The following is a 27,890-nucleotide window of genomic DNA, read 5'->3' on the forward strand; positions in this document are numbered from 1 at the left end:
TGAATCGGCTTCTCCAACAAATTAAACCCTTGTGCCCGCAGCGATGATGTTCGGCACATGGCATGAGAGTGGAGGGATACGCCAACTCTAGGGAGCAGAGCTGCAATAAAAGATGCCAGGTGTGAGTCGCTCGCATGTACAGTCGCCTCATCAAGCTGCAAGGAGAGAAGAGTTCAATGCAAAAAGAAAAAAAAAACAAGTGCGACCATGCGATCCGACCGTCCCCAAAAGGCTGCAACTTAACAGCAAAACAGAATCAAAAGAATGCCATCACAAGAGAAACTATACTGGCTGATGTTAGTGATGAAATCAAATCAAAGGCTGGCCCACCACTGCTATACCCACGCACGTGTATGAGCAGTGTGTTCCAAATGAAAAGACGTCGGCACAGTCCTTCCTGGGACATGTCCAAAGAAAATACAGCAACCACTGCTTTTTTGGGTGGAGGGGTAGTCAGGGGATGAAAGTGGGTGAGGGGGTGGCATGAAGCAAGGTTCTGGTAGGGTGGGAGGTGGGGGGGAAGTGATGTGTTCCTGCTTCAATCTGTGTGTTAGTCAGGCTCAGGGTGGGTGGGAGCGCATGGGACGGGGTCTGAACCGGATTAGTTCCACAAAGGTTCTAGTCACACAAACGTTTAGCGGAGGTATAGCTGCTCTGGGGAAAGGAGCCATCCGACTGGTTGATCTATATAGATCTGAATCAGAATGTTAAAATCTGCTCTATTCAATCAGTGCTATGACATTACAAAGATTATACATATACGGTAGCCTAAAATGAAGCTATTTGTGTCAGCTCGATAGCTAGCCTGGTATCAGCGCTACTGCGATACCGGTACTGTAATTTACATGGCATCTGTTTGTACACAGTAATCTTGGCTTTACTGATTCAACACACTTTAGGCTCATAAAAGTTACTGCTCAGTCGACGTATTGCTGTTTTAACGGTCTATCCCCTCCAGAGTATCTAGGCCTGAGGTAAACGGTTGTGCAACCAAAACGCCAGTCTGTTTCAGAGGTCGGTTAGCGTCTCCGATCTGGGTCACACCTCGTCAAGGCAGGTGAGGGGGGAGCAGACCTCCCAGATGGTAGAGACGGCATGGACCTCATAAGCGAAGAGTCGTGGGGGCGTTCAGTGGAGCGCGAGCGGGAGTTGGGGCGCTCTATAGTGGGCCGCTGGTCTGCAGAGCGGGACCTGCTGTGATACTCATGTCTATCCATGGCTCCGTGGTTCCTACAGAGGTTATTGAGAGATAGGCAGGCACTCAGTGGGTCCCCAGGAGGTCTGGGACAGAAAGCTGGCAGGGTGGACAGCATGGAGGCCAAAGATACTTGCTTCAGTCTCAAAACTACAATGCACACATAGGCCACAGTGTGTGTGTGTGTGTGTGTGTGTGTGTGTGCGTTCGTGCGAGTAACATACCTGTTTCGCACGTTTTAAATCAGATACTACAAATAGCATACCCATCGTCACATTATTTCTTTATTTCTGAAGCACCTGCTAAACTGACGCAGGAAGTCTCGCCCAACATTAAGTATGATTTAGCCAATTATCATTGCGCTGCAAAGTGTACCAGGAAAAAGAGAATACACACCGCCTGCTTTAAAAAATATATATATTTCACAATATTAAGTATTTACTACTACTACAAAATTTGATGGAAAATTAACAAAGTATGATCCTTCAAAAGTGTCAAAATTAAATTATTCAGCAACTATTCAACAACAGCGGAAACGCTCTAATGCTGACAAAGTAGAGGTTTCAGCTTTATCAACAACAATTATTTTAGTCGCACAGCATCTCAAATATTCAGTCTTGAAGTTGTCGACCTTGAAATGAATATATGGTTCAATCCCACAGATGATGCAATATGATCCGTAAGAAGCTGAATTACTTGATGTTAGGTTGGCGGGTGTGGGTAGGCTGCTGGGTGTGTGGGGCCATGTGGTGATGCTTGGTGGGTCAGTGTGAGGGGAAAGTGAAGTTCATTCCAGGTTCATCTTAATATTGCACTTTGATTTTTATGTGTATTTCCTTTGTCAATCATCAAACTGAACATATGTGTGGCACAGTGAGAAAGAAGGAAATACTTGCTGATCTGAAGAGCTGGAGAAAAAGAGCAGGTGAAGAAAGCAAAACATTTATAACAAAAACATCATCATAAAATCACACTGCACAAATCCAAAAAATAAATACATGAAACACTCAGTCTTTGCACTTGGGTTGTCACAAGCATAGATGTTTTGGTTGCGTGCATGCTGTGTAAATATTCTTTAAATGTTACATTTGCATCTTAACAACCATAAGAAATTCCCACAGGTTTCAAGAAACAACAGCCGGTTAGCATGTGTGTGGTGCAGAAGACATGTTTGTGTCTGGACTTCAAATCAGACGGGCGCAAACGTTCAGCGTTCTGCACCCGTGACATTGTTGGAAAAAACTTTTACCATCAAACCATTTCAAACTGAATTACCCGGTAGGTCATTCTGGTAATGGTCTGATATCATCTGCACCTCAAGTCCGTGCAGATGGGGAGATGTTCTCTAAAATGAAGAATCTTCAGTGACTCATTCACACAAACGTAACTGGATTCATTGTGAGGTCGTCATGCCTGCATTATTTAAAGATTAGAAATGTTAAAATACTTTTGGTGTAATTTGATAGATAATAACATGCAATTTAGGTGAATGGATTTTTCCAAATTGTCCGTAGTGCATGTGCGTGCGCGTGAATGATTGTCTGTCTCTGTGTGCCCCCCCCCCCCGCGATGCGCTGGCGATGCATTCGGGGTGTGCCACACCTCTCGCCTGTAGCAAGCTGGGATAGGCTCCAGCAACTTCCGTTACCCACAAAGCGGAAAAGCAAAAGGACACGGATGGATGGATGGATGGACAACATCACTGGAGCTAAACAGGCATGTTTCTCCGGTGCAGCGTTCATCCCACTCAAGGTGCACTCTGGGCTCCGGGCGTGATCACCAAAGCTATGACGAGCTAACAACGGGCTAACACCCTGCGAATCATCTCCTCTTCCACTGGCTTTTCGTCTCTTTTATCTCTTTTTTCTTTGCTACTCGGGCGCAGACAGAAACAAGCTGTATCTGTACGTCTGAAGACTGGAAAGAAATCTCTTGGGGTGAGAGTAGCATAGTGGCCACACATCAGTAAGGCCAGGCTGGGTCAGAGGGAAACTTTGTGACAGCAGGAAACTTTTTTTCTTGCTGTATGGTGAGGAGAATGGCAGAAACTTCACTCGCTCCTGCAAGTCAGATGGCGGCAGGTGGAAGATTAAAGCGCGAGCAATGCAGAACTGTTTGCAGTGATTCTCTGGAGGGAGGGGGCAGGCACCAGGATGCTGACTTGGGTCCTGGAAATGGATGGGTGTCAGCAGGTGCTTGAAATGTTCCCAGCAGTCCGTTCTGGCCGGATGCATTCAGAACAGAATTTACAAAGCTAGTGCAGCCCAGCGAATTGCATCCCGGATGTCGTTGGACAGGCAGGCAATAAGCAGCTGCTCGCAGCATGTAAAAAAGAAAAGGGCAACACTAAAAAAAATCACACACACCACTGATCAACATACCGCTGTTGGTATGATGCACTGTGCATGGGTACATGGCGGGCGCTCTACAGCAGCAACACACATAGCTCTGAGCCTCAACACGCAGAGGCAGTTGTGCACCAACAACTCCAGAGCCGTGATGACTGTTTAACAAAAAAAAAAACGATATCAGACAGGATATCATTTTCGGTCATCACAAAGTATGATCACGGATAAATTAAAGACGGATGAGGGACAACTTGAGGAGACCACAGGACGGCGGATGCACAGATGCAGTGCACGTCAGTACCTCTCGTAGTCAAAGTCGGAGGCGTAGGCGCCCTCAGAATAGGCGCGGGCCATCCGAGTGGACCGCAGTAATCGGACTGCTTCCTCTCGGCAGATCGGATAAACGCGATGATTTCGGCTGGCAAAAAAAAAATACCACAACTGGTCAGCATTGAACTTTTCCAGCAGGAGGGGAAGTCATGAAAAAAAAAATCCTGCAAAGGAAGAAAAGAAGAACTGCACCTCCTCTGCCCGCTCGCTGACTGAACACACCCGTTTTATTATCTTACAGATTACTTATTGCTGATTGCTGATACACACTGGATGTGCCGGTGATTGCGCAGGAATCACCGGACAAAGCTTCATGAACACAGGCCTCTTGTTACCTGCTCAGTCTCGCTAGAGTCCGGTTTTTGGTGGATAAGGTGGAGAACAAATGATGGCTTTTCTTATGTAGGCTTAAATGCTGCATTCATGCAGACCGGTGCTTACATGTGATTGACTGGGACTATTTAAAGTGAGAATAAGCAGTGCTGACACTGGATGGAGGAGGTGTGCGCATTCATTTTCACATCTAAGAAGTAGCACACATGATATATATATATTTGGTCTTCTGCAGAGGAAATATATAACACAACACTGGCAATGGCTGCTCACATGGAGAAGGGATTTAGTGCACCCAAAAGCTCCTTAGTGAACTTTAAGTCAGTCGACTACTATGGGATTGCCTGCCATAGCGTCAGTGTGATGTGTTCAACAACCAAATGAAAGACATCTTCAAGAAAATGAAGGGGACGTGGGCTGGAGTCAAGGAGGTGTTGGGTTGTGACGTTGAGGTGCAGGGATGGGGCTTCATGCAACTCTGGTAAACGTCTACCTGGGTTCCTCTGGATGATCATCAATGGGCTGAGCATGTCTGGTTCGAGGTAGGGTGAGAAAATGGCTGCAACCACATGAAGGGAGGAGAGAAGACAGAGATGGATCTGAGACTGCACCAAGATAGAAGTGGAGGAGGAGTAAAGGGGAGATGGAATCACAGGCAGACAGATGGAGGGAAACAGAGGGAGAGAGAACGAGAGATATCTCAAAGAAATAGGATGAGAGAGACCGCCTAAGCTCATCGGAAAGGCTGATGCGTCAGGAAGGACAGGCGAGGAAGATGAAAGATGCTGAGATATTAGATGCTCTTCCTCAGCTTGACCGCACAGACATGAAAGTGGCACACTGAACCCACCAGCAGCTTTCACACAGGAAATAATAGGACAGCACATTTAAAAGTCTGAACCTGCTCGGTGTCACATGACTAAACAGCATCCTGGTTCAAGTCACAAAGATGTCCTCTTTCACAGAGGAAATTTCCGCAATTCAAAGTATAAAAATTAAAAGCGTTAAACAAAAATACATAGGGAAAAGAGATGGGGTTTTTTTGTATTGTTGCCTTCTGGGACAATTTAAAATTTTCTATGATTCACTTCCTTTGTCATTTTCAAGTGTTGGAAATAAATAAGCAGATGTTGTTAATTAAAGCAGCAGAAATACACTCAAGCTGCTCCAGACAATTCAGATAAGTGTGTTTTCTCTGTCTGACACCGAATTCGCCCAAGCCTCAAAAGTATCGAGTAAAGCTATTTGGATAGGGGGGGGGGGGGAGTATAGCTGCTGCTCGGCAGTGCCAAGGCTGTGATTGGACTGTTGGAGCAGCATTTTCCAACTCTCACCAAAAATAAGTGCTGATTGAGGTTAACTGTGCACATCCTCCATGAAGATATTGATGCATGCAAATATTGCATGCTGTGTAGCCAACCTAAGACACGCGTGTCATGGCTGGCACGAGAGGACATTTATGTTGGTCCGTAGAGAATATTAAAGAAGCAAAAAATATTTTATATTTAACACCTCACAATATTTTTTTTTTCAATACTAATTGTGGCGACCCCCTCACGGGACAAGCCGAAAGAAGTGAAATGTCCATACGCCCCCTGAACACCTCCCTGCTGCTCATCTGTTAATGAATATACAGTATACACATCAGAGCCAGCCTCCCTCAGTGCACCTGAGCACCCTATATGTCGTTTGCACACTGCCCCTGTGAGACATTCAGAAAGACATCAGAAGAGGGTGGAAGGATATTTCGTAGCGACGGTACGTTCCGCAGGACAACAACGTAGTAGCTTGTTCTTTCAAAGCATGTATGTCCCTTCAACTATTGGAGGTTTCAGAATCCCCCATGTTGAAAATTAAGGCATCACCCAACAGTGTTTGTTCGTAAAAGATTGACATCGCATCATCAACATACATTTTGGTAAAAGGCGTATACTCAGAAACCAAAGGTCACCCTGGAAACAGACTGGGCATTAGTTACCTGGAGGGTGGGGGGACGCTGGGAGACCGTGACCGCGCCCGGTTAATATCAGCCGACCGAGAGCAGTGGTTAGATGACATCACCTGCTCAGGGACAGACAGCGTGGAACTCTGGAAGTCTCGACCATTTGTACGATAGTCTGTGAAGGCAAAGACGGATGGAGAGAGTGAGGGGTGGAGGTGAAGAGGCTAAGATTTCATACGGCTGCCGATTTAACTGGGACGCAGTGTGAACTCTGCCTATGAGCTGCCATTAAATGCCTCCTGAAACAGACTGCATTCATCGGTACTTGACCTAGCAACACTGTCAACCTGCAGGGACGGGTCTTTTGTTTTTCATTACGCTGAGTCTCTCAATGCCAAACATGAGGACCTGATTATAATAAAAGTACATTCCATCTACTTAGTTAACACCAAGGCACCCGTCCATTGAACAAGTTCCTTGTTGCTTTAGGTATGACCCATTGATCCCAAAGATCTCCCCCCAGGCCAGTCCTGGCCAAGAAAAGACGGAAAAGTCTCACTTAAAAACAATACATTGTGACATTTCAGATCAATCTAAATATTGTTCCGTGGAGTTTGGTTTGGGAACACAGAAAGTGAAAAGTCCTGAGAATGGGGGGGGGGGGCTTATTTGAATTTTTTCTGGTTGTGATTAACCAATAATCAAATATTTCTGGTGATTTTAATGTGATGAAATCCATTGGGAGGTTTAGAAGCACCTGGGTCGAGTCTGGTTCCCAGACATGACGACGACCTGGTTAAGTGACGCCGAACAAGCACGCCAGGGAACTTGAAAAGAGGGTACGCTTGATACTTTCGAGCCGGGCGTGGAACCGTGGACCAGCTCTTTACCCTTGTTAAGGTGCTGGAGGGGGCATGGGAGTTCCACCGGAAGGGCTGGTGGAAGCGGCTGAGGAGAGGGCTGTCAGCGATTCTCTACTAAGGCTGCCCCCCCCCCCCCCCCAGCGACCCGGATCCGGATAAATGGAACACGACGCTAGTTAATAAAGGTCAATGATTTACAGTATATTTAAATAAGTCCAAATTATTCACACTACGTTGGCAGAAGCTGCACTAACATTGTGCCATGAATGGATTTTAATGAAACTCAAGCTTAAGGCAGGAACAAAATGAACAAGGTGTTTCATTTTGATGCATTCTGGACTTAATAAGGAAAACATCTGCCTTTTCTAAACAGCAGCTCAAGCATGCAGGCTCCTCCAGCAGAGCTATGAACTCTCATGCAGAACCAAATTCAATCTATTCTCTCTCTCCTGACACGCTTCTTCATGCATGAGTAGAGCCTGTCTGCTAACCGCAAAGAGAAGAACCTCTGCTGACAATGACTGGGATCCAACAAGAGGAGTGAGCATCAGAGTCGAAGACGACAGAGCGGTCTGACAAGCGAGGCTTTTCACTTGTTAAATTCTACTGCATCAAACGTGTCTGATGAATACATGAATACCTTGAGAGACAAGATGACGCACGCATAGCCTGTGCAGACATCATTGGCGTGCGCTTCTCTTCTGTATGTATAAACCTGGCGGTGAGTGTACTCTAAAATAAAAAAGCATTGAAAAATGCTTTTTCTTCCTCGGATGAAAGCGATGGCGTCAGCAGTTTGAGGACTAAAGGATAAACCGAGGCGTGGTGGTGCATGAGTAACGACGAGGGTGCGACCGGCGCTGAGCAAAGGGGTATTCCCTTCACTGTGAATGAAGTGCAGAGAATTGGCACGACGAGGCGGTGAGGGGCTGATGAGAATATCAAAGAGGCTGCAGGAGGATTTCCTCCATATCCCCGACCATTCATTTAAAGTCCAGTGCCTCATGCTCTTTCCCCTCCCTTCTCCAATGTGGTCTGTGTCTGCTAACATGTGACATGGAAGCCAAGAGTGCCTCCACTTATCTCCATCCCGCAATGTACTGACAGCATTCCTGCAAACAAGGTCAAAACCATTTCAGCGGCCTGCAAAGGGACGGTCTTCAGAGAGGGACGAACATGTTGCATTGCTTGCCCATTGTAAATAAAGCAAGCTCCTCTTTTTTGATACAAGCTGAGTATTTTAGCCATCAGGTTTCACATGCTTTTCATTCTGCTCCTCCTGTATTGCGCAGAATGGGTTTAGTTCAGGGAGAATCTCAGTGCTGCCCTGCTAATATGATATATAACAGTAATTGTGGGCTGTTCAGGCCTGAGGGTGTCTGAAGGATAGTCACATGTAGGAGGTTAACTAAGACCCAGATTAACGGAGCCAATCACAGAGCGGCCAGGTGGCACGTCCTTCAAGCATGAGAGAATATCTGTTGCTGCTGCACCAGCATGGCCCTTTGTCTTTTGTGATTCACTTGTTCACAGGCTCCAATAGGCATTAGCTGCTAAAGAGACGTTAACGTATTACCTGTTATCACCCCGACACCATCTTCACAATCGTAGTCGGAGATCTCGCTGTCGCTGATCCTCTGGGATCCTTGGAGATGAAGAGATGGAGAGAAAAGGAAGTCAGGGAACAATGAGGGAGGAGAGAAAAAGAGACAAAGAAAGATGAGGAAAAATCATTTTCATTCCTTGTTCATTTAATCATCCTTTTTTTGTATCCTTCTTCCAAATTTGACTTTATATAGCAGTAAAATGAGCGTTATTGATCACCCATTTTTGGTTGGAAAATTAGAAATTAAGCATGAGCTATAACAAAAAAAAATAATTCTGTTGCTGGACTGGGTCAGAAACAGCAGATCTTTCTTCATCTGAGCTGCAGCTCCTTTAAACAACAGTTTATATTTGAACCTCGGGGGAGGAGGAATTTATTTGCCCCCCCCCGCACGTCCTCCCGATGCATGTGCTGTTCAGTCCCCTTAAAGCAACTGGCCATGTGTGTTTTATCACAAATCACAAGCGCTGCACCCTGGAAGTGACGCTCCCAACCTCTCATCCCAGCCGGCTACAGACTTTTTTAAAGCCGTCAGCTCTTTCGCCTCACACTAACAAATACAGAGGAGGAAGTCATCCTGGTGGGGGGGACGTGGTCCCGGAGAGGCACTATGGTGGCGTTCTAGTGAGTCGGCTCGGAGGTGGCGATCGGTATCTCACAGAATAGAAGCTACGGATTGTTAAAAAACATGATTCTGTATAAAGATACTCCAGTGGTTAGTTTTGTCTGTTACTAAATATACCACCAGTAAATATTAAAGAGAAGAAACCAACTATCTCAAATGTGATGTATCCCATTAATATTTCAAATGCTTATTCACATAAAATCATACAAATACAAGCAAGGCAGAAAAGGCTGCAGTGGTTTGTGCATTTTAACAGGAAACATATTGGTAAAGTACAAACTAATGAACAGTATACATGACAAGGGAAACACAAAAGGCTGACAAATAGCCCGGGTTTTCTCAGCATCACTTTAGGATCAGGATCGTGTGCAGGCTTGTGGGACTATCGTTCAAGGTTGCACAGTTGGATTGTGAGACACTTTGTCAGGTAAATACGAAGAGAGGGAGATCTCGCTTTGCCCGAGATGGTGCATGCGTCTGTGGCGTGAAACCAGCTCCGGGGACGAGGCCAGAAACATGCACCCTTCAAGGAAAAAGGGATGGAGGATGAGAAACAGGGAAGCATCCTAAGGGGAGAGGAGGACACTCAGAGGCTCCACGGAGCAGCACTGCCTGGGGGAGGGGGGGGGGGGGGGGGGGGGTTACCTGAGTTGTGTGAATATGAGCCTTTGTCTGTAAAAACAGAAGTAGTAAGTATGATGTGATGAGGACGACAATACAAAATATGCATCAACAGATATTAAAAGTCTGGATCTAGTTTATTCAGTCTGTATTAATAAAATAAAATGAAATTATTTTGTGTGCTTTCAACTCATTTAATAGCGTTTATTGGCATCAGCTTGTTAATGCACCTTCCAACAATGCTGCCGACATCCACAGGAACAAAATCCTTAAGCGGCCACTCTCACTCTTTTCGCTATAAATCTTAAGTTGCTACTAAATGTTTTGCGGCGTGTCCATGACAGGCTTGGTAACGTACTCTGCAGCCGCCGGGTCGGACTCTCTCCGTGGAGCTGTCTGCGCTGCGAGTTGGGGGAGGCACGTGGGAGTGGGATGGAGGACACATCGTGAGTTTGTAGCTTATACCAATGTGGCTCGTCATCCAGGAGAGCCGTCTCCAGCTCAATGAGGATCTGTGAGAAGAAAAAGGCCAAAAATGTTGATTATGTCGACACATTCTCACAGAGCTCAAACAGGGAGCGTCATCTGATGAGATGGGTGAGATCTGGTTTTCTTACCTCGCCCAGGAACTCGCTCTCCTCCTCCCTAACCCTGGCTTGGTCCCACAATGTGATCTCCAGCATGCGCTCCCGAAACTCCCGCCGATGCACCGGCGAGTACATAAAGGTCTGGTTCCATTTGGGCTCTAAGGATTTCTTTACCGTTTTTGTTCTCCTCTTGCTTTTGTCGCTGGAGGAACAATAATTCAAACTGTTTTTATTTACAACCATGACGAAGGAAGAGCCACGGATACAACAGATCAATGGCACCACGTACATCACCACGGCATGCTTCACGCCACTGAACCAAACGCAACGCGCCCGTACGACCCGATTCTACACACGTGACCACGTGACATCACGCCAAATACAGAATGTTGACTTATCCGATTTGGCTCACGCATACCCAAAGCCAGTGAATCGACATGACATTAAACGAGCGTGTTGGGTAGAATCAAGGTAATGATGGTTCTAGGAGCTGCTTCTACTCTTACCTTCTGTCAGGGAGGAAGTAGATTTTAACGTAAGGGTTCCTGGGTCGACCGTCATCCCTGGGAGGCAGGTCTTTAGCGCCCAGGATGGTGACGATGAGCTGATGGCCCACTTTGTCGTACCATAGTTTGACCTGTGGATGCAGACCAGAGACAGGCTTCTGAGAGACTGGTCAGGATCAACAGCGGTTAAAAACACAGAGGGACTAATGCAGGAGAAGACAACTTCAGCAAATTAGAAAAAAATACTCATGTGTGTATTCTTCAATTCATTTCAACTGCGACTGTATTTGGACACAGCTTGAGGTCTTCTCCTGCATTCATCCTTCAGGAAAGGAAGATACCCACTGAGATGATGTCGCGTCGCATGCTCAGTGCGGTTTCATCCGATCCTAATTGCTCATTAAAACACGACTTAATATGAAATGATGATACAGAAATGTCTTCGGTTAAAAGAGGCCCTTCTTTAATGTATATGAGTCATGCCTATGTGTAGTCACTCTATCTTAAAGCCAACGTGTGTGTCGTTAGAAGTTCATTGAAGGGATCTGAGTGCTTCTGGACCGAATTGTCAGTCGGACAAGAGTGAACCGACGTGAAATGCTAGAACATCGTGGTCTGCGGGAAATGACCCCGCCCCCACCAGAGATAATTCCCTCTCCAAATAATGTTCTCTCAGACAGCGGACAGGTATTGACATGGAGAAATCAATCATGCTGTGGCGAGAGAAATCGAAGACCGTTCACACATAAAGGGAAGTATGGACTCCACGAAGAGACACTTAGAAGAAGAAGAAAAGTCAGACAGAGGCCCGAAAACAAAGTGGATGGAATGAGGAGTAAAACTTCTAAGCCTTCGTCCATACTTCTTGTAAAAATAATGTTTATGGAAAGGGTCAGCTCCATTTTGAACTACTGCACCAGCAATGCATGCAGCAACGCGGGAGAAGGCATTCGAGACAAGTCAGAGATCTCATGTAGGCAAAAACAGGCAGCAGGGGGGCAACGGGAAAACAAATTGTACCAAATAACGTCTGATTTCGTAAATTAGCACGATATACTGCGAGAGGCAATAACGCACATGATTCAATACAAAGCTGTCAAACCGTCAGAGGTTATGCAGCGCTTCCATAATAGTTACTTGACTAAGAGGGGGGGGGGGGGAATAAATACTTTTAACATATTCATGTTGATCCTCACTGTTCCATGCGTTTAGACCCTACAGTCCTCGCAGACGCTCAATTATGCACAATGATAATATAGTCAATCAGAGCCATATTAAGTTTGTTACGAGCACTTTTAAGCAAACTGCATGCTGTAGCAGTGCCAATGAGATAATTACAAGCAGGAGCATTAAACGTTTGGCTGAACTAAACCCAGAGTCACACGGATGGGTTCTACTGCGGGTAAAAAAAAACACCAAAAAACACAGAACTCACTGACACTGCAGACGACAGAGAAACCCTCGAAACGAACGCAAAGGCTGTTATTTGGGAAGTACAATTTGCTTTTACCCTAGCTCGCATCTGGAAGGGACAAATTGGGATTGCAACCCAAGACTTGGTCTCTTTTCGCTGCAACATGAAACTGCAGGCCCGTCAACCGTAAGCTGCTCTTTAGCAGCAGTTCAGCTTCCAGATGGGGGGGGGAGCTCTCCTGTGTTGGGTTTGAGACGCCAAGGCCTGGGTTCATGTTACACCGAAGTAGAAAAAAGACCCAAGTCCTTTGTCCGAAAAAGCTCAAGGAGACACGCACCAGCACCGCCAGCGATCCCAAATGTAGGATCCAAAGTGACATTGATTACCGGCGTGAAAACACAGGCGGTGGAAGGGTGTCTCTGTCATGTGTTTATATTAGTTGAGCATGCGCTGCCTGGGAATAATGATGTTAATGAGTTCAAATGAGCAATAATAACTGTCATCATGACAGCGACACTGAAAAATAAGGTTAAAGAAAATGGCACAATGCACTGCACTCAGAGGGAAACGTGAAGCTGCCATTTCCCAGGGAATACTTTTTCCAAAGTATGGCAACAGAAAAAGGCCAAGACCAAATAGATGTTGTGCCCTTCAGTCAGGGCCCATTACCTGGACCCTAGGGGCACAAGGCGTTGTTCTTCTACTAAGGCTTTGGCTCTGGATAAGCAAAATTAAACAGAAAAAAAAGGAAATGAAAGAAAAGAATAAACTCACAAAAACAACAACAAAAACTCACAATACACTCTAAACACAACGAAAGAGTTTATTTTTGTTTATTTTTCAGAGGGGACATTTCGGCTGCATTCACATGTCACTTCTCATCTTTTTTGACGACTCGTCTTCTCTGCTCTGCATCCCCAAACCTTTTTTTCTGCTCCGCTTTAACACATTTGGTGTCCACGAAAAGAAACACCAAACGCATCACACTGACAGTTCCTTTCCGCCGTACAAGCACTCATTAGGCACTGCAGGTCTTACGGATTGATCGTGAAGTCTTCAGTGGGGTTGTTTTTTTAAACCTGACTGCTTCACTGCATTAAGAATCCTGTGAGGCTGGCTGTGCCTTTAGACTGAAGCCTGGTCAGATTTTCACACAAACCTGTCTTGAATGTATTTACATCAATGCTGAAGCTATTTTCCTTGTGTCTTCCAAACCCTATACTCTTGCTTTGCCCATTTACTAGACAATGGGCAGTGCACGCACACACACACATACAGTAACCTGATCTACTATCTTACGCTGAGCTGGTTCAGGGCCAGAGCTGTGTCTGGTAAGCCCTGCTGCTTTGAATCTGGGTTTAAGATATACTCTGACTCACATAAACATTCAAGGACTCAATGTCGAAATCGTCACCATCTTACTCCTAAGGTGTTTTCTGTTAATCATGCTGAGGTCACTCACTGACAGCTGTCCTGACAGGTACTGGGGGGCGTCCCTCAGCATGCTGGGACTCATGGGCGATGTGACAGAGATGGATGGACGATCCATCTTCTGAGACTCAAAAGAACTTGAACCTGATGGGGCACAGAAGACGCAGTCAGTTTGTTGAGTGGCGATGTTGGTTTCAGGGCATGTGAGCCAATCCGGTGTGAGAGGGGGAGAGAAGGGACGCAAAAGGGGGGGCGAGACACAAAACACAGAGAGGCGAAAGCAACCAGGATATTTCCTTCACGATGTATTTCTGGAATGATTCATCGGATAATGATGAGGATCTTGGCAGGACGTACTTGATTCCAGTTGTGCGTGTGTGCTGTCTGGTATCCTTGGAATATCTCTGGAAACAAAGACAACAGTGTGAGTGTGTGTGAGAGAGGAAAGGAGGATGGGATGGAAAGTCTCTGTTTAAGCCAATGACGACTGCTCGAATGACCGCAAGCGCTGCATGAGTCTTCACCCAGCCAGCGGTTCCCTCAGCTGTGCAAGGCAGGTCAGAGAGAGGAGCTGACAAAAAGCTGCCAAGGATCTGCTCCGACTATGAAACCTTTTCCAAAATGAGTCTTTCATTCAGTCTGGCGCTGTTGTTCCATCTCATCTCAGGCCGGCACAGCCAGAGTGAGCAAGGAGCAGGTGCTGAAAAATCTTCATGCGTTTCGAGAGGTTTCCAGATTACAGAAAAATTAGACAGTAACATTAGTTTGGTGGAAAAGGGGATAAGTCCAAATTTGATGTCATTCTTGCTCATTTCATTTTATTACCCTCGCCGAAGAGGAGGCGAGGGTATTGCAATTGGGTGCGTTTGTATGTTTGTCTGTTTGTTTGTTTGTCTGTCTGTCTGTCCGAGCGCATAACTCAAAAACTAGTAACCCAATCGACTTGAAATTTTTGCACAAGCAAGGTTCTGTCCGTGGCTCGGTCCTCCCAGAGAAAGGTGTTGATCCGGATCTGGATCCAGATTCTAGAATTATTTTTACATCTGGAATTGTGCCTGTGCTGTAAACTGTCACTTTAAGAGGGAGGGAAATGAATGGCATGATGGGAAAAAGAGTCCAGAAGGAGTCTTGTAGTACGTTCCGGAGCAGCAAGCTAGAGCAGGTTTGGCCCCTCTGATCCGTAAGCCCTGTTTACTGTCTCACAAGATCCAATAGTCTTTTGGAGGCGAGGGTCTGCAATCTCTGATTGTCGTTTTCTAGTTGTATCTGCCAAGGAGCTCGCGTTTCGTCATTGGTCCAGTTGTTTGTTGTTAGATAGTAGCAGAAGATGTCAAAAAGTGGAGAGAAACAAATGAAAGGGCTTCAATCAAATTTTGAATCGAGAAGGATCTTGGCCTGGAGAAGGCTGCAGGTTTTAAAGCAAATCACGATCATGATGCAGACAATTTGCTGCATTAGAGTAATAATCCTGGAGCAACCAGAGCTCTCTGTTTATATTTTTGTGTATATCATAACTACTAACATAGAAAATTCTTGATTTGTGCATTCATAAATTATGAAATTAGAAAATAAATCCTGTGCTGTCACAAATCACGATGATCTGTTGTCTAACAACAGATTGTGATTACTGTTACTTGATTGTTATGTGTATTTGCACACAGCTATATAAGACAATAAAGGTGAGGTTGTTCCACGTAGCCGATCCATCATCCCCATCTGAAGCCAACTTTGTGTGGATGTGGAAGTTATCCCAGTATTCACTTGCTCAGCGGCTAGACTGGAGAGGAGCCAGCCCCAATTTGAAACATGTTTTAACAAAAGCAATAAAAGCCCACTCTATTAGTAACAAGTGTAATTACTGAAGCCTCCTTGAGTCTAATGCTCAGCTTTTTATTGCTGTAACTACACCATCTCGCCCAAACCTTCTTCACAGTGAAGTGACGGATTGGGACTCTCACCCTATCGGCCGTGAGACCACCAGCTCCACCTGTGGCTCAGGCTTAGAATCTAGAATGATATTGTAAACTTCTTTAAATGTGGCTCCTTGTAAAAGCTTCCCGTTCCACTCCAGCACCTGGTCACCTGGGAAAAAAAAATATCAGATAGGATTTATTTAACCGAAACACCCAACAGAGCTGTACAGATGGCTCCTGTGTGTTTTTAGTACCTGGTCGAAGGTGTCCAACAGTGTCTGCTAGACTTCCTTTCCTCACTTTAGTGATGAAAGCACAAAGTCTACCAGATTCTGTCATCTTGCCTCCCACCACCTGGAGAAGCAGAGACGGGGCTGGATTATAGCAATGAAATGAACGACAAAACACAGAGGACCTTAAAATACCAGAGACATATACAGTTTGAATATTCGTGCAGGAGGATCATTTGACTCATTCAAAAAAAAAAACCTGACACTTCATCTCATGCTTTATATCCTAATGCCTACAGTGGACTGTGTCATTATTAGTGTGGCATAACGTACCAATTCAGCTCATGGTCCAAACTATGACGATGTGCCATATGATAGCACCTTGGGGTAGAAAACATCACTTTTCTTCTCATGGTTTTAGCTTTTCCTTGCTCTAATCCCCCAGTAAAAGCACATCAAGGATATAAAAGAGAAAGTAAAAGTGCATCATTGTGCCCGTCGGCCATGCTTTCCTTGCCCGGGTCACTCTCTGGTGCCGCTCAGTGGGTCTGACACAGTGGAAGCCCGTGGGTTATAGCTGCACTGTGTACAGTCCTCCACTCAGCTTACAGGGGCATCATACAAAACAAAAAAATCCCTCCTAATGGCAGCTGAATGCCATGTACAAAGGAGCTTTGGGGAGTCTGCTAAATGAAATGGCTTTATATAAGAGGAGGAGCAAAGAAGGAGGCTCAGAGAGAGAGCGAGAGAGAGACTAAGGACAGTGAGAGTGAGACCTGGCAGCCTGACTGATGGACTGATTGTCTGGATTGCCGACTTGGCTGGCTGCTGCTGAGCAGACAGAAATGCAAAGAGGCACTGAGCAGACACAGACATGCCGTTTCAGGAGGCTCATTCAATCAGTAATGATTTTCTTCCCCCATGTTTCTGCTCTCCATTCTCTTCATGGTCCAACATACTCATCCCGACTTTGGTTGCTCAGCTGTTTCTTTGTTTTGTTTTTAATACCAGTGTGCGGCACCTATAGATTTTATGCAACAGGGATGGGAAAGGAAAGCGTCTGCCACAACTCAACTTTGGTTCTATCTGGGCGATAGTTACGGCACTGCAAAGAAAAGAGTGGAAAAGGATGGCGATCCTTTGAAACAGGGATGTGACACATTACAAGCGTTGATGTCACATGTTTAAAACTATACAATATCCACTTTTGAAAGGACCACAGCTATTACAAAAAAACATCCTCAATTACAATTTCGACCAATTGCAGCAGACTTATACGAATATTATTGTAAATGTAGTTTCCACAATCTCTCCTGTTTGCTCATGTGCAGAAACTGGAGACGGCGAGGGGTTTTACCCTTTGTGTTTAGCAGCTGGGCAGCAGCCGGTAGCAATAGTTAGCACTACCGCCTCCGAGCAAGATGGTTCTGGGTTTGAATCCTGACCTGGGACCCTCAATGTTTTCTCTGAGTCCACAAAACATAAATCTTTTTACAAGTGTTTTCCAATTTATGTAACTTTTGCAAATTCCAGATGTTTTTTCATGGAAAATGCAGATGAATGGTTTGGCTTGTATCTATCAGCTTTTTCGGGGGGGGGGGTCTCAAAGGCCACGTGTATCAAATATGATACGTTTGGCAATAAAGGGTTAAATCACTTAAATATGAATGAGTTCAGAAAAATGATCCAACTAAGTATCGTATGGTTCTGATTAATATCCATCAGAGGCCTAATAAAGTCTGCAATGAAAAGTAATACAGAGAATAACAGGAAGCCAAGGAAAATAATCCGGGGATCACACGGGAAAAAAAAGCACCACAAAATACTTATTTTGTGTTCTACCACAAATATTCATAAAAAATTATAATATTAGCCACCTGTACCTGTCAGATTTAGCTACATCTGGTGAATGTGAATATCCTAACATGCCAGACTGGGGGTGGATGATGATGCTGCATTCATTCCATCCATACAAACAGTGGGGGGTCCTTCAAAGCTTACCTTCAGACCAAGAAGAGCTCCTGAGTCTCGTGGCACGCTTCCATCTTTCATGCGCTTATTGAGCAGAATCCGCCCTATTAGGCGATCCCCATCTTTGGACGGCTGCCACGTCACCGGGTGCTACGAGGTCAGAGCAACAACACACCTTGTTTAACAAGCGATCCACCCGAATGAGTTTAGACCACAGCATGAAGGTGAGTTGGGGGGGGGGGGGGTTACTGAAGAATGTATTCACTGAGGAAGTTCACAAAAACTCTGGTGACTCATCAAAACAGGTTGCAACATGTTTAATTATTTTTAATTCTGATGGAGAGAATCTTCAATTCCTGAGTGGATTGTGGACCAAATATATTGCTGACTAATGTCACCACAGTGTTAGCTGATCCTCCCGGAGCTTGTGTGAACTTGTCAGTGCGAGCGTGGACTGAGCTTCATGCAATGCCTCATGCAGAGGACACAGTGAACTGTGACACGTGAAGCAGGGAGGGGAACGCAGACCGCAAAGAGGGGGAAGAGGTCAAGACACCAGAAAACAAATGAAGTGGGCTATGAGGTGCTGGTCCAGTACCAAAAAGAATGGCGCATAGACAGTACAGAATAAAGCCACGAGACACCGGTGGGGGGGGGGGGTCACAGACGCGCAGTGGAAGGGGAAAAAGAAAAACGAACGTTTGATCCTTTGTGCAAAATAAATCTTTCCCGTTTGGTGTTCTAAGTGGACAGTATGGAAGGGACTGGGTGCTGTCGGGGGGGGGGGGGGGGGGCAGCAGAGTGAGAGGCCGGGCCTAAATAAAGGTGTTTCTGCTGCACTGAACAGAACCGCTGCAGAGCAAGGACATAACATACGGAGGAGAACGTGCATGCAACTAGGGGGGGGGGGGGGGGGACCCACATTCCTGTGTGCCACGACAAACAGAGAGGTTGTGTGTCAGTGCGCTTCTTTTTAAGACCAATGCAAGATGTGCGGCTTCTGCCTGGTGAGCAAAACAGCAAGTACAAGTAGCAAGCAAAGAGGAAGTCCCCAGAAGACTTTATTCGGCAACGCCGAAGAAGGCGGAGCCAAAAAGTAATGGGAAAAGGAAAAGGAAACGGGAAACAAACGTCAAATTAAAAAAAATCATAAAACAAACATCTCACCTATTTACACTGAGTGACAGAGGAAACAAAGAGTGGATGGGTAGGTCATAAATAAGAATAGAATGCAGGCTATTGTCTCAGTACCTTCTCACTATGGCTATGCTCCTCGTTTAGGGTAGTGCTACTGCACGTATCAACTCCCGAGTCTTTAACCTGCGGTTCACACCATGCCAAGTCCTCTTCAAATGAGTGTCCCCCAAAGCGCACCATTTTCTTTTGCCTCTCAGATAAGGTGTGTGTCGGCTCGGACATAAATGTCTGCGCAATAGTTTTTCTTTTTCCCCTTTGACTGTCCCCTATAGATGTGGGATAAAAACAGAAAGAAAAGAGAAAAACAACATGCAAAGGTGTAAATAAAACAAAGGAAACATGAAATGACAAAAGACTCTGGGAGAAAGGGGAGGGGGGGGAGAGATGACAGAGAGAGGGTCAAAGACATGGGGGTTAAAGGGTGGATGTCAAGGCAGGGCTCCACATGTCTCACCAAAGACATTGGGGAGGCCTCGCTGCTATGCCAAGATGCATGGTCCCACCAATGGCCATCCAAATCTCCTGTAAGGTGTGTGGGGGTGGGGGGGGAGGGGGACAGGGCACACATACACAAGAAGGGACAGCAAGAGGGGCCGGTGAGGACACCACAAAGTACACACATTAACACACACCGCACAAGACATCCTTCATTTGTGTGCACACTCACACACACAGTCACATACGGCTCAGACCCCAAGCCAATCAGTCAATCAATGTCTCAGATCCCTGTGGAGAATGAAAGATGCAGCACAGCTGATACCAAAAAGGGACAATCAATCAATCAATCAATGATCTGACCACCCGAATAGAGATCAGTCAGGAGACGACCAAAGAGCTCTTAGCTGGGACTTCCATGACCATATAGAATTGTTTAGTTTGCTTTACCGTCTCTTTTTAGGCACAGAATAAATTCCAAAATGTATTTAATTCTTATTTAATTACATTGTATTTATATAGTATATAATTCTAATTAAATTACAACTCATCCCAGTCAAGTACCACAAACAGGACAGTATAGTCTGGAGGTAAAATGGACTGAAGGCTCAGGCTGTATTGGCACATTTTGGTCAACAGCTGGATGACATTATTTCATTTACGCTGAAAGTCATTTTACAATTCAGTAATAGAGCTAAATCGTCCAATCAAATGAAAGCAGATGAAAAATTCAGATTGGTCATTTTACCAATGAGGAAACTCTGTTTGGGGCTGTGGTGGGTAGAGTGGCTGTGTCGGTCTGTTTGTGTGTGTGTGTCTCTACTTTTCCTCAGCAGAGCAGAGGACGCCATTGAAAAGCCTCCCCTTACACAAGCTATGTACATTTTGCATACAAGTATAGTCACGCCTTGTCATTTAACCAGGTTAGGGGTTGGTGCCACTGCAAGTTCTATTTGTACTAAATTTGTAGAAAAGAAATCCTTTTTATATATACAGTATATATAGGAAGTGGTGAGCTCAGACCTTTTTTTTTTTTGTTATACTTGATATATTTTATTTGGCACAACCCTCACAGTTCCGCTCTACCCCGCCACGTGTTAGTATTTGGTCACTTTTGTGTATTTAAGATGGCTAATAAATCTCACACTTGCCCTGAATTGAGATAATTTCCTTTTGATGATTGTCAGAGTTACCTTCTGTTCACCTCTGTGAGGAGCAATAGGAAACAGGCATCCAGCCAATCCTGCTCCTCCACTTGGCATGTGCCGCTTTCAACCTGAGGACCGCAGGCGTAGTTAGGTCATCTGAAAGCACCGTGCTTGTGCGTCACTGGGCCATATGCATCGCATTCTACACACTTCACTTCCCCTGCTGTAGAATCTAATAGATCCATGCAGGACAGGCCTCCTTCAGGAATTCTCTGACCGACGATTCAATCCGTAGGAAATCAACAGAACTCTGATAGAGAGGCTTAACAACAGACTGCACATGGAGACGCAAAGGGAGGGCTGAAGGTACTGAAGCTGCTCGCCCTGGGCTGCCCTGCTCCATGATACCACTTTGTACCTCTAGAGTTTGTGTACTTGTATGACGCTAGTACTCATCTGCCGTCATGCGAGGACACTGGGCAGCAGTTTAACTAAAGCAACTTTGAAGGATGGTATCAGCCTCCAGCGCTCTGGACCACCTGCGCTCACCCTCCACAGCTAATGTGCATGCTAATAAACCTGACAGATTGTTCAAGAGATCATGTCTCATTCCCCCATCAGATCTCTTTTTGCTCACATAAATTAAGATACATGTGTTAATAAAGTTATGTTTCATGCCCATATTTGACTTGGAATAGTCTTAGTAGCATCGGAGCCCAGCTTTGGCTTTATTATCTTAACTCGCTCTATCTTTATTTAAACTCATCCAACACGGTGCTTGTTCACGTTAATGCCTCTCTGGAACATCTTTATCTTTATCATCGACGGGTGGATGGAGTGCATAAACACTGACTACGGTGAAACCCTCTGATGAAGCGCTATGGATGAACTCGGACAGAACAACCCGTAGCTGACCACGAAGTTTGCCTCTTACCTGCCATTTTTTTACCAGCAGCATTAACGTCAGAATGGTTGAAGCTCTCATTGGACAAGTGGCTTGCTTAATGCAGCCACAACAGTCCAAACAGGTTAAGGCCTGCATTTATGCTTGGGTAAAGGGGAAACAACAAACATCATCCATCATTAAGAGGTCTCTGTTTGTCTATTTTAACGTATTGGATAAATTACATTTAGATACTTTACATGTAGTAATAGCACCTAAACCTCTCTAACCGGATGTGTGGAGGCCCCTGCCTGGGGGTGCAAACAGCCTTTCCCCTTTCTTCTTCTGAAAGCTTTATTGCCAGTGGCATGCCACAATTTGGCCGCTGCTCTCCAGTGAGGCGCTTATGTGGTTTTTCAGAGAGAAGGAAACTCATCATGGCCATAAATTGTGAGCATCAGCAGTCTGCGCCCAGCCCTGCCATTTCAGCCCCCCCCCCCCCAGCCCCCACCCCCCAGGCCCGCTCTGATGCCCTGAAAAAGTGCTGACTCAGGGCAAAGGCAAGCGCGAAGGCAGTGGCAGTGTTCACCACCATCAGGCTCTCCATCACTTTGACAGGTCAATAAAAACCAGTGTAAACTATTAATTGGATCATTAATTATTGATGTTGTTTTTACTACAAGTCAAGGGGCAAGAGCAGAAAGTAGGCAGGGGGTGAAACAATGAGTGTGTTTTAACATAGTTACCATGCTGAGAAGCGTCACGTAAAGAACCTCTGAAGAGCTGAACACGTTGATTTACACTCTAAAACAAATCTCATCATATCTGGCCAAATGACAAACACATTATATATTGAGATTTAAGTGGTTTATGTCATAAGAATAATTGTCCTTAAGCTTGAGACCACGAACCCAACAGACTTCCATTATGAGTAATAAAAAATGAGGCGACACCATGTCCACCTTTCTGCTATGGTTAGCGCCAGCTTCCCCTTATGGTCTGTGCGGCACCAACTGTCAGACTGGCAGACTGCATGTCAATAAACATAAATCAGTCTGTGGGTCTTGGAGGGATGAATCACACCCATTGCAGCTGACACAACTCATCTCTCCATCTCAGACTACCCAGCGCTCCCCTCAGCTGTCCCCTCGTCTCCTGCATGGTCCGGCCAAGCTGAGTCAACCAACCTCAAGGCATCGATGTTCCACGTACGGCCAAAAGCTGCTGTCTGCCCTCTTTTCCATCCCTGCACTCACCTCACACGCAACTACCATTAATTGCTATATTTTTGGCTTTTGGCACTCTGGTTTGGATAAACTGCCCCGATCGTAACTAATCAAAGAATGATGGCTTTGCATTTTTTTTGTGTTAGCAAAGGGATTCTTGATCATGATCAGCAATCATTTTAACACCAGTGCAACCTGGTTTAGCCTTAGCGCATGCTACATTGGTTCAATTTAGAAATTCTGTACAGCCAGGATAGATTTTGATGTGTGGACGTAATCAGATTTCTGCAGCCCAAACCATTAATCAGACTCCTCACATCATATCAAAGCAGCGTTAATGATGTCATAAATTAATGATAGTGCCAATGACCTCTAAATAAAGACCAAAGAATTAGAATCAGCTGTCTAAGGGATTTTTTTTTTTGGAGCCAATATAAAAAATGGACACGTATTTTTGCCTGTTGTTCCCCTCTCCTACACAGAGGGACCCGCGGAGGAATCGGACAGAAACAGCAGAAACCTCAACGCAACCTGCTTTTTCCCCCTCAGTGGTATTTTTATTTTATTTTTTGCTGGCTAACTGGAAACCAAGAAACACCCACATCAATAACGTAGCGCTGGTGCTGGACTGCTGCTTTTGAGGAGAACAGTTACATAACAGAGCACAACTGAATTCCTCAGTTTGGGCTGGTGCTCCTGACAAAAGCACCTCTATGCTGCATTTTCCTCTCTTTCTGAATGTTCTGCAGGCTGCAGCTGCTCCTCCGTCGGCGGCGTTTGGCCATGTCTGAGGTTTAGGGCCTCTGTAATTACAGGTTTGACAACAAAATCAATTTGCAATCACAACATCTGTCAGCCGGGTGGAGCTGCAGAGAAGGAAACAGCTTAGACAATTGCTCCTGGTGTTGATTTTATACAAAGTGGCGTTTAATTTAGTCACCTGGCTGCACTGCTTGCCGGGTACATGCTTACAGACTTGGACGAGTGCTCTTTGTCTCCAAGCAGGTCAAACACGAGAGGTCTGTTGTCCGTTTCTGCGTCCTTGTTTGACAGCAGGAAAGGCTGTAGTAAATGTTATCACGATGTAAAGACTTCATTTATATAGCTTCCTTCATTTTGACGGCCTTTAAGGGCTGACAGTTTAAACAAAGTTGCCACGTTGTGCAAAACCAGTCATGAAGACAAAGTGGAAAAGTGCAGCAACTAGCAAGAAAAACAATATCACCTGTGCACACCTTCGCTAATGACCCCCAAGATTTCATGTGCTGGAGTGACAACACAGTATAATACACTTTATTTACTCTGCACACCTTAACCTGATGGCGACACCCAAACCCCCCCGCCGGGTAACACCGTTCATTACGGCGCGAGAAACACCGACAAAGTATACGCCACGAGACCCCAGCAGAAGGAGACGCCCCCCCCGTCCCCGAGCAGCAGATTCATTCACATCGCAGTCGCACAGACAACCACACGTCGCCACTGAAAACAGATTCAAGAATGTGCAGAGATAACACACGTAAAATGCAATCATGTAAGGCTCATTGTTTTCAGTGTGTGTGTGTGAGTGGGGATGGGGGGGTTGAGTTCAGCAAAAAAAAATACAATCTGAAAATGTCTTCATTGCTGTTGTTTGGTGCTAAAAGAAGCAGTGCACGGTGGCGCAGTGTATAGCGCTGTTGTCCGGGTTTAATTTCTCTGCAGAGTATGTATGTTCTGCTTGTACCTGCAAAGGTTTTTTTTTCCAGGTTTCCTCCCGCCTCCAATGAGCTGGTGTCTAATCCAGGTGTGCCCCCCCCCCCACCTCTCGCCCATAGTCAGTTGAGCTAGGCTTCAGCAGGCCCGCGTCCCACAAGGTGGATAAGCTTCTGTCACTGATTAAAGTTGCCTGGATGCATGAAAAAATAATTAAATCACTGTCAAACTTAAAAAGACAGCAATATGATCCTGAAGGCGGGGGGGTGTCATTGATTCCTATTCTGAGGAATGAATTATCAGGGAACTGTTGCATTTAGGTGCAGGTGCATGATGGGAGAAATGAGGTCTCTTGTGCTGTGAGTGCTGCCCGACTGAGGAGCGCTAAACTAAGCGAACACCTGATGGATGATTTCAGTGAAAATGGGCATTGGTCAGATTAACTTTTCAAACTGCGTTAAGTTACTTGTAAAGTAAAAAAATAAAAATAAAACTAATAATAGCTCTTCCTGAAAATAATGAGCCACACATACAAACAGACACAGACACATAGAACACAATACAGGGACTGTAGACTGGGTTACAACTGTGTCAAAAGCAAATCCATTTCAATTCAACAAGAGACAGCAGCAATAACACATTTAAACTGTAATGACATCATCCTTTCCTAAAAACAACATGTCAGAAGTAGAGCTTCATAACTGCAGGAAAATCATGTGAGGAATGTGCATTCATAGAGCTATTAAAGATGGCGGCCGACCGGCGTGCCGGTTGGTGTGGTTCCTCTCACCTTTCTCGCTGACTGACTCACTCTCGATCTCCACATCCTCGCAGCTGGTGTACTCTGGGGTGGTGGCCAGCTCCTCCTCTGAGCTGCTCAGCGACACCTGCCGCATCTTTCCCCCCTTTTTGGTTTTGTGGGGCTTCGGGGGTGGCGGCCGCACCGACTCCGATTGGTCCGAGCTGAGAGAGTCATTTCTCAGCATGGTCTCCATCTTCTCCCTCTTGGTCTTGCGGACAGCCGAGCTGGGGTCTAGGTGGTGTTGCTGCCTCCTCATTGGATCTCCTCCTACACCGGGGTCACCTCTGCGTAGGTCTCCAGATCTGTCACCTAGCACAGGACTGCGATGCGGTGTTGGCGGGCTGTGGTTGGAGGTTCTGTGGCTTCCAAGGCTGGGACTCATCGCCCCAGGAGAGGAGCGGTCCACAGAGTAGGACCGCTGTCCCACAAGAGGTGGCCGGCGCTCCGTGAGATGCTGACGGGACAGCCGGATGGGGCCGGGGTCATCCTGCTCCGTGTAGGCCAGGGAGACATCACTGTGGCGCCGCTCGTGTCTCAGGCGACCCACCTCAGCATGCATCCTCATCTGCTCCTCGTACGGCTGCGGCTTAACGGGATAGCGAGCCAGATTGGGGTCGCTGCGATAGCGGGCCTGGAATTCCTCCTGCCTTTGCCGCTGGAGGTCGTACTCACTGGGTGGTCCGTCAAGCTCCTGGTCCAGCGGGTATTCCTGGGAGTGCCAGCGTCCAGGGCCCCGCCGGTCCCGGTAGCCCATCCGTGCCGCATCCGGGTACATGTGCGGACCCCGCGGAGCCCGCCGAGGGTCCCCATCCCCATAGTCAGACGGTGATCTGGGCATGCCGCCGTCCGTAGGGGCATACTGCGAGTGGTCGCCCCCCTCCCTTTGGTCGTATTTTTGGTGTGGATCCCTGGATGCAGAAGGGCTTCTTTTCCTGTTGGAAGAGGAAGCAGAAGGGAGCAAGAACAGGATTTAAGAGGTTTGTCCACTTTCAGCTGGATGTCTTTTAATGTGCGGCAAACTGTGTGGTTGTCGATGCAGCTTAATTAAATACACAATGAGCATATAGCATGTCCACCGGCGTGCAAACGGCAGCACGAGGCATCAGTGAGACATCTTCTTCATCACACATCTCTCTGCATCTCTCCTGAAGCTGAAGCCTTAACTCTATCATCATTTTAATTTAGCCTTGCACTGCATACCCCCCCCCCCCCTCCCCCCTTAAAGTAAAGATACTTTAAGACTTCTGTCTGAATTCATGGTGAAATAGAAGAGACTTAATTTGGGATTCCAGTGAAAACATCATGGCAAGTTGGATATTTTTTAAGTATGGTTACCGTCAGGATCCCCCGTCTTTGTAAAATTAGCCATCAATCATTCTTCCATTGTCCGACTGACAAAAAGGAAGCCATCCAAGAAGCCTGGAGGAGGCTAACCACACGATAATGCATTTATTCTTTTTATTGAGAATCAATTATTCATAAGCCTCTTTTCTCCTACATTTCTCCCACTTTTCCTCCACAATAATAATGACATTTTTGGTGAGGAATAATAAGCTCTGTGAAGCATTCCTTTAATTTTATGTGTGACATCTTTGCAGAAATTTCAAAGGGCTACATAAATCACTGCTGCCAACCTTGCTCACTGGCCAAGGAAAGGACTCTCTGCTCATCATTGATTGGCTGATTCACTGAACCCTGGTGGAGGTTCGGGCTCTGCCCACTGGATCACAGACGCTCTGTATGGATAATAGTCTGACAAGGCGCACGTGAGAAAGAATGGATGCTTTCGGTTTTCTTTGTTTTGTGTATCAATCTAATCACTGAATAATCTCTCTAAAATGAACCTGACACTTTAATTAGAGACAGGAGCCTGTCCAAGCTGACAATGGCCAAGAGAAGAGGCCAGATTATCACAGGGCCAGCACAAAGGTGAACAAACAATCACACTCACATTCATACAACAGGCTTCTTGGTGCCACTGGTTCCCCTTCACAGCATGTCTTTGGATCGAGGGAGGAAGCCGGAGAACTCGAAGAGAACCCAAGCAACTTGGGAGAACGTGCAAAAAGAAACACCTGGGCCCTTGGGTGGATCTGAAACCAGGACTGTCGAGGTCACTAACATATGAATGATGCACATTTTGGTCACGGCAAAAATGTTCTGATAAAGTCACGATGCAATATGTGACCAGGCTAACTTGCAGAAATACAAAGTAATGTATACATTTAAAAAACAAGCGGCGAAAATTATGGAGGGTTTGGGTAATTATCAACCCAAAAACAACTAAATAAACCATCCAGTCAATCCTCCGTAGTTCTGTAATCAAGTACAGAAACGCTTCTGGGAGAAATCTCTCTTACTGTGATGTGAAAGTACGAAAAAAAGATGTGTGTGCACATGCATGCACATTCATTAGTGAACCCAATAACGGAATAAGCGGTTAGAAAATGAATGAATAATTTTCGTTTTCAGAGGCTTTTCTGACAGAGCTGTTTGAGACAGAAAAGAGGGACGCTGTCCTGCAGCATCTGTTTGCTAGTTTGACCAAAGACTGTCACAGATATTTAATATAAGTGTCTGGGAACTGCG

At 45.8% G+C, this 27,890-nt stretch overlaps 1 protein-coding gene across 1 annotated transcript in view; it reads right to left on the bottom strand.

Moving 5' to 3' along the window:
• The window catches only part of rims2a (regulating synaptic membrane exocytosis 2a), a 117,477-nt gene that overhangs the window by 30,194 nt on the left and 59,393 nt on the right, over positions 1–27,890 (bottom strand). Inside the window, exons 7-21 of the mRNA XM_068755128.1 lie at positions 25,290–26,233; positions 19,167–19,378; positions 17,946–18,065; positions 15,969–16,068; positions 15,760–15,883; positions 14,159–14,205; positions 13,833–13,945; positions 13,040–13,087; positions 10,957–11,087; positions 10,481–10,673; positions 10,222–10,375; positions 8,588–8,656; positions 6,185–6,323; positions 3,845–3,961; positions 1,045–1,230 (exon numbers count right to left, since the gene is read on the bottom strand). Of these exons, the coding sequence (XP_068611229.1) occupies positions 1,045–1,230; positions 3,845–3,961; positions 6,185–6,323; positions 8,588–8,656; positions 10,222–10,375; positions 10,481–10,673; positions 10,957–11,087; positions 13,040–13,087; positions 13,833–13,945; positions 14,159–14,205; positions 15,760–15,883; positions 15,969–16,068; positions 17,946–18,065; positions 19,167–19,378; positions 25,290–26,233 (2,697 nt within the window). The remainder of the gene's footprint in view (positions 1–1,044; positions 1,231–3,844; positions 3,962–6,184; positions 6,324–8,587; positions 8,657–10,221; positions 10,376–10,480; positions 10,674–10,956; positions 11,088–13,039; positions 13,088–13,832; positions 13,946–14,158; positions 14,206–15,759; positions 15,884–15,968; positions 16,069–17,945; positions 18,066–19,166; positions 19,379–25,289; positions 26,234–27,890) is intronic.

The sequence above is a fragment of the Brachionichthys hirsutus genome, chromosome 3 (assembly GCF_040956055.1).
Source record: "Brachionichthys hirsutus isolate HB-005 chromosome 3, CSIRO-AGI_Bhir_v1, whole genome shotgun sequence".
Taxonomy (NCBI): Eukaryota; Metazoa; Chordata; class Actinopteri; order Lophiiformes; family Brachionichthyidae; genus Brachionichthys; species Brachionichthys hirsutus.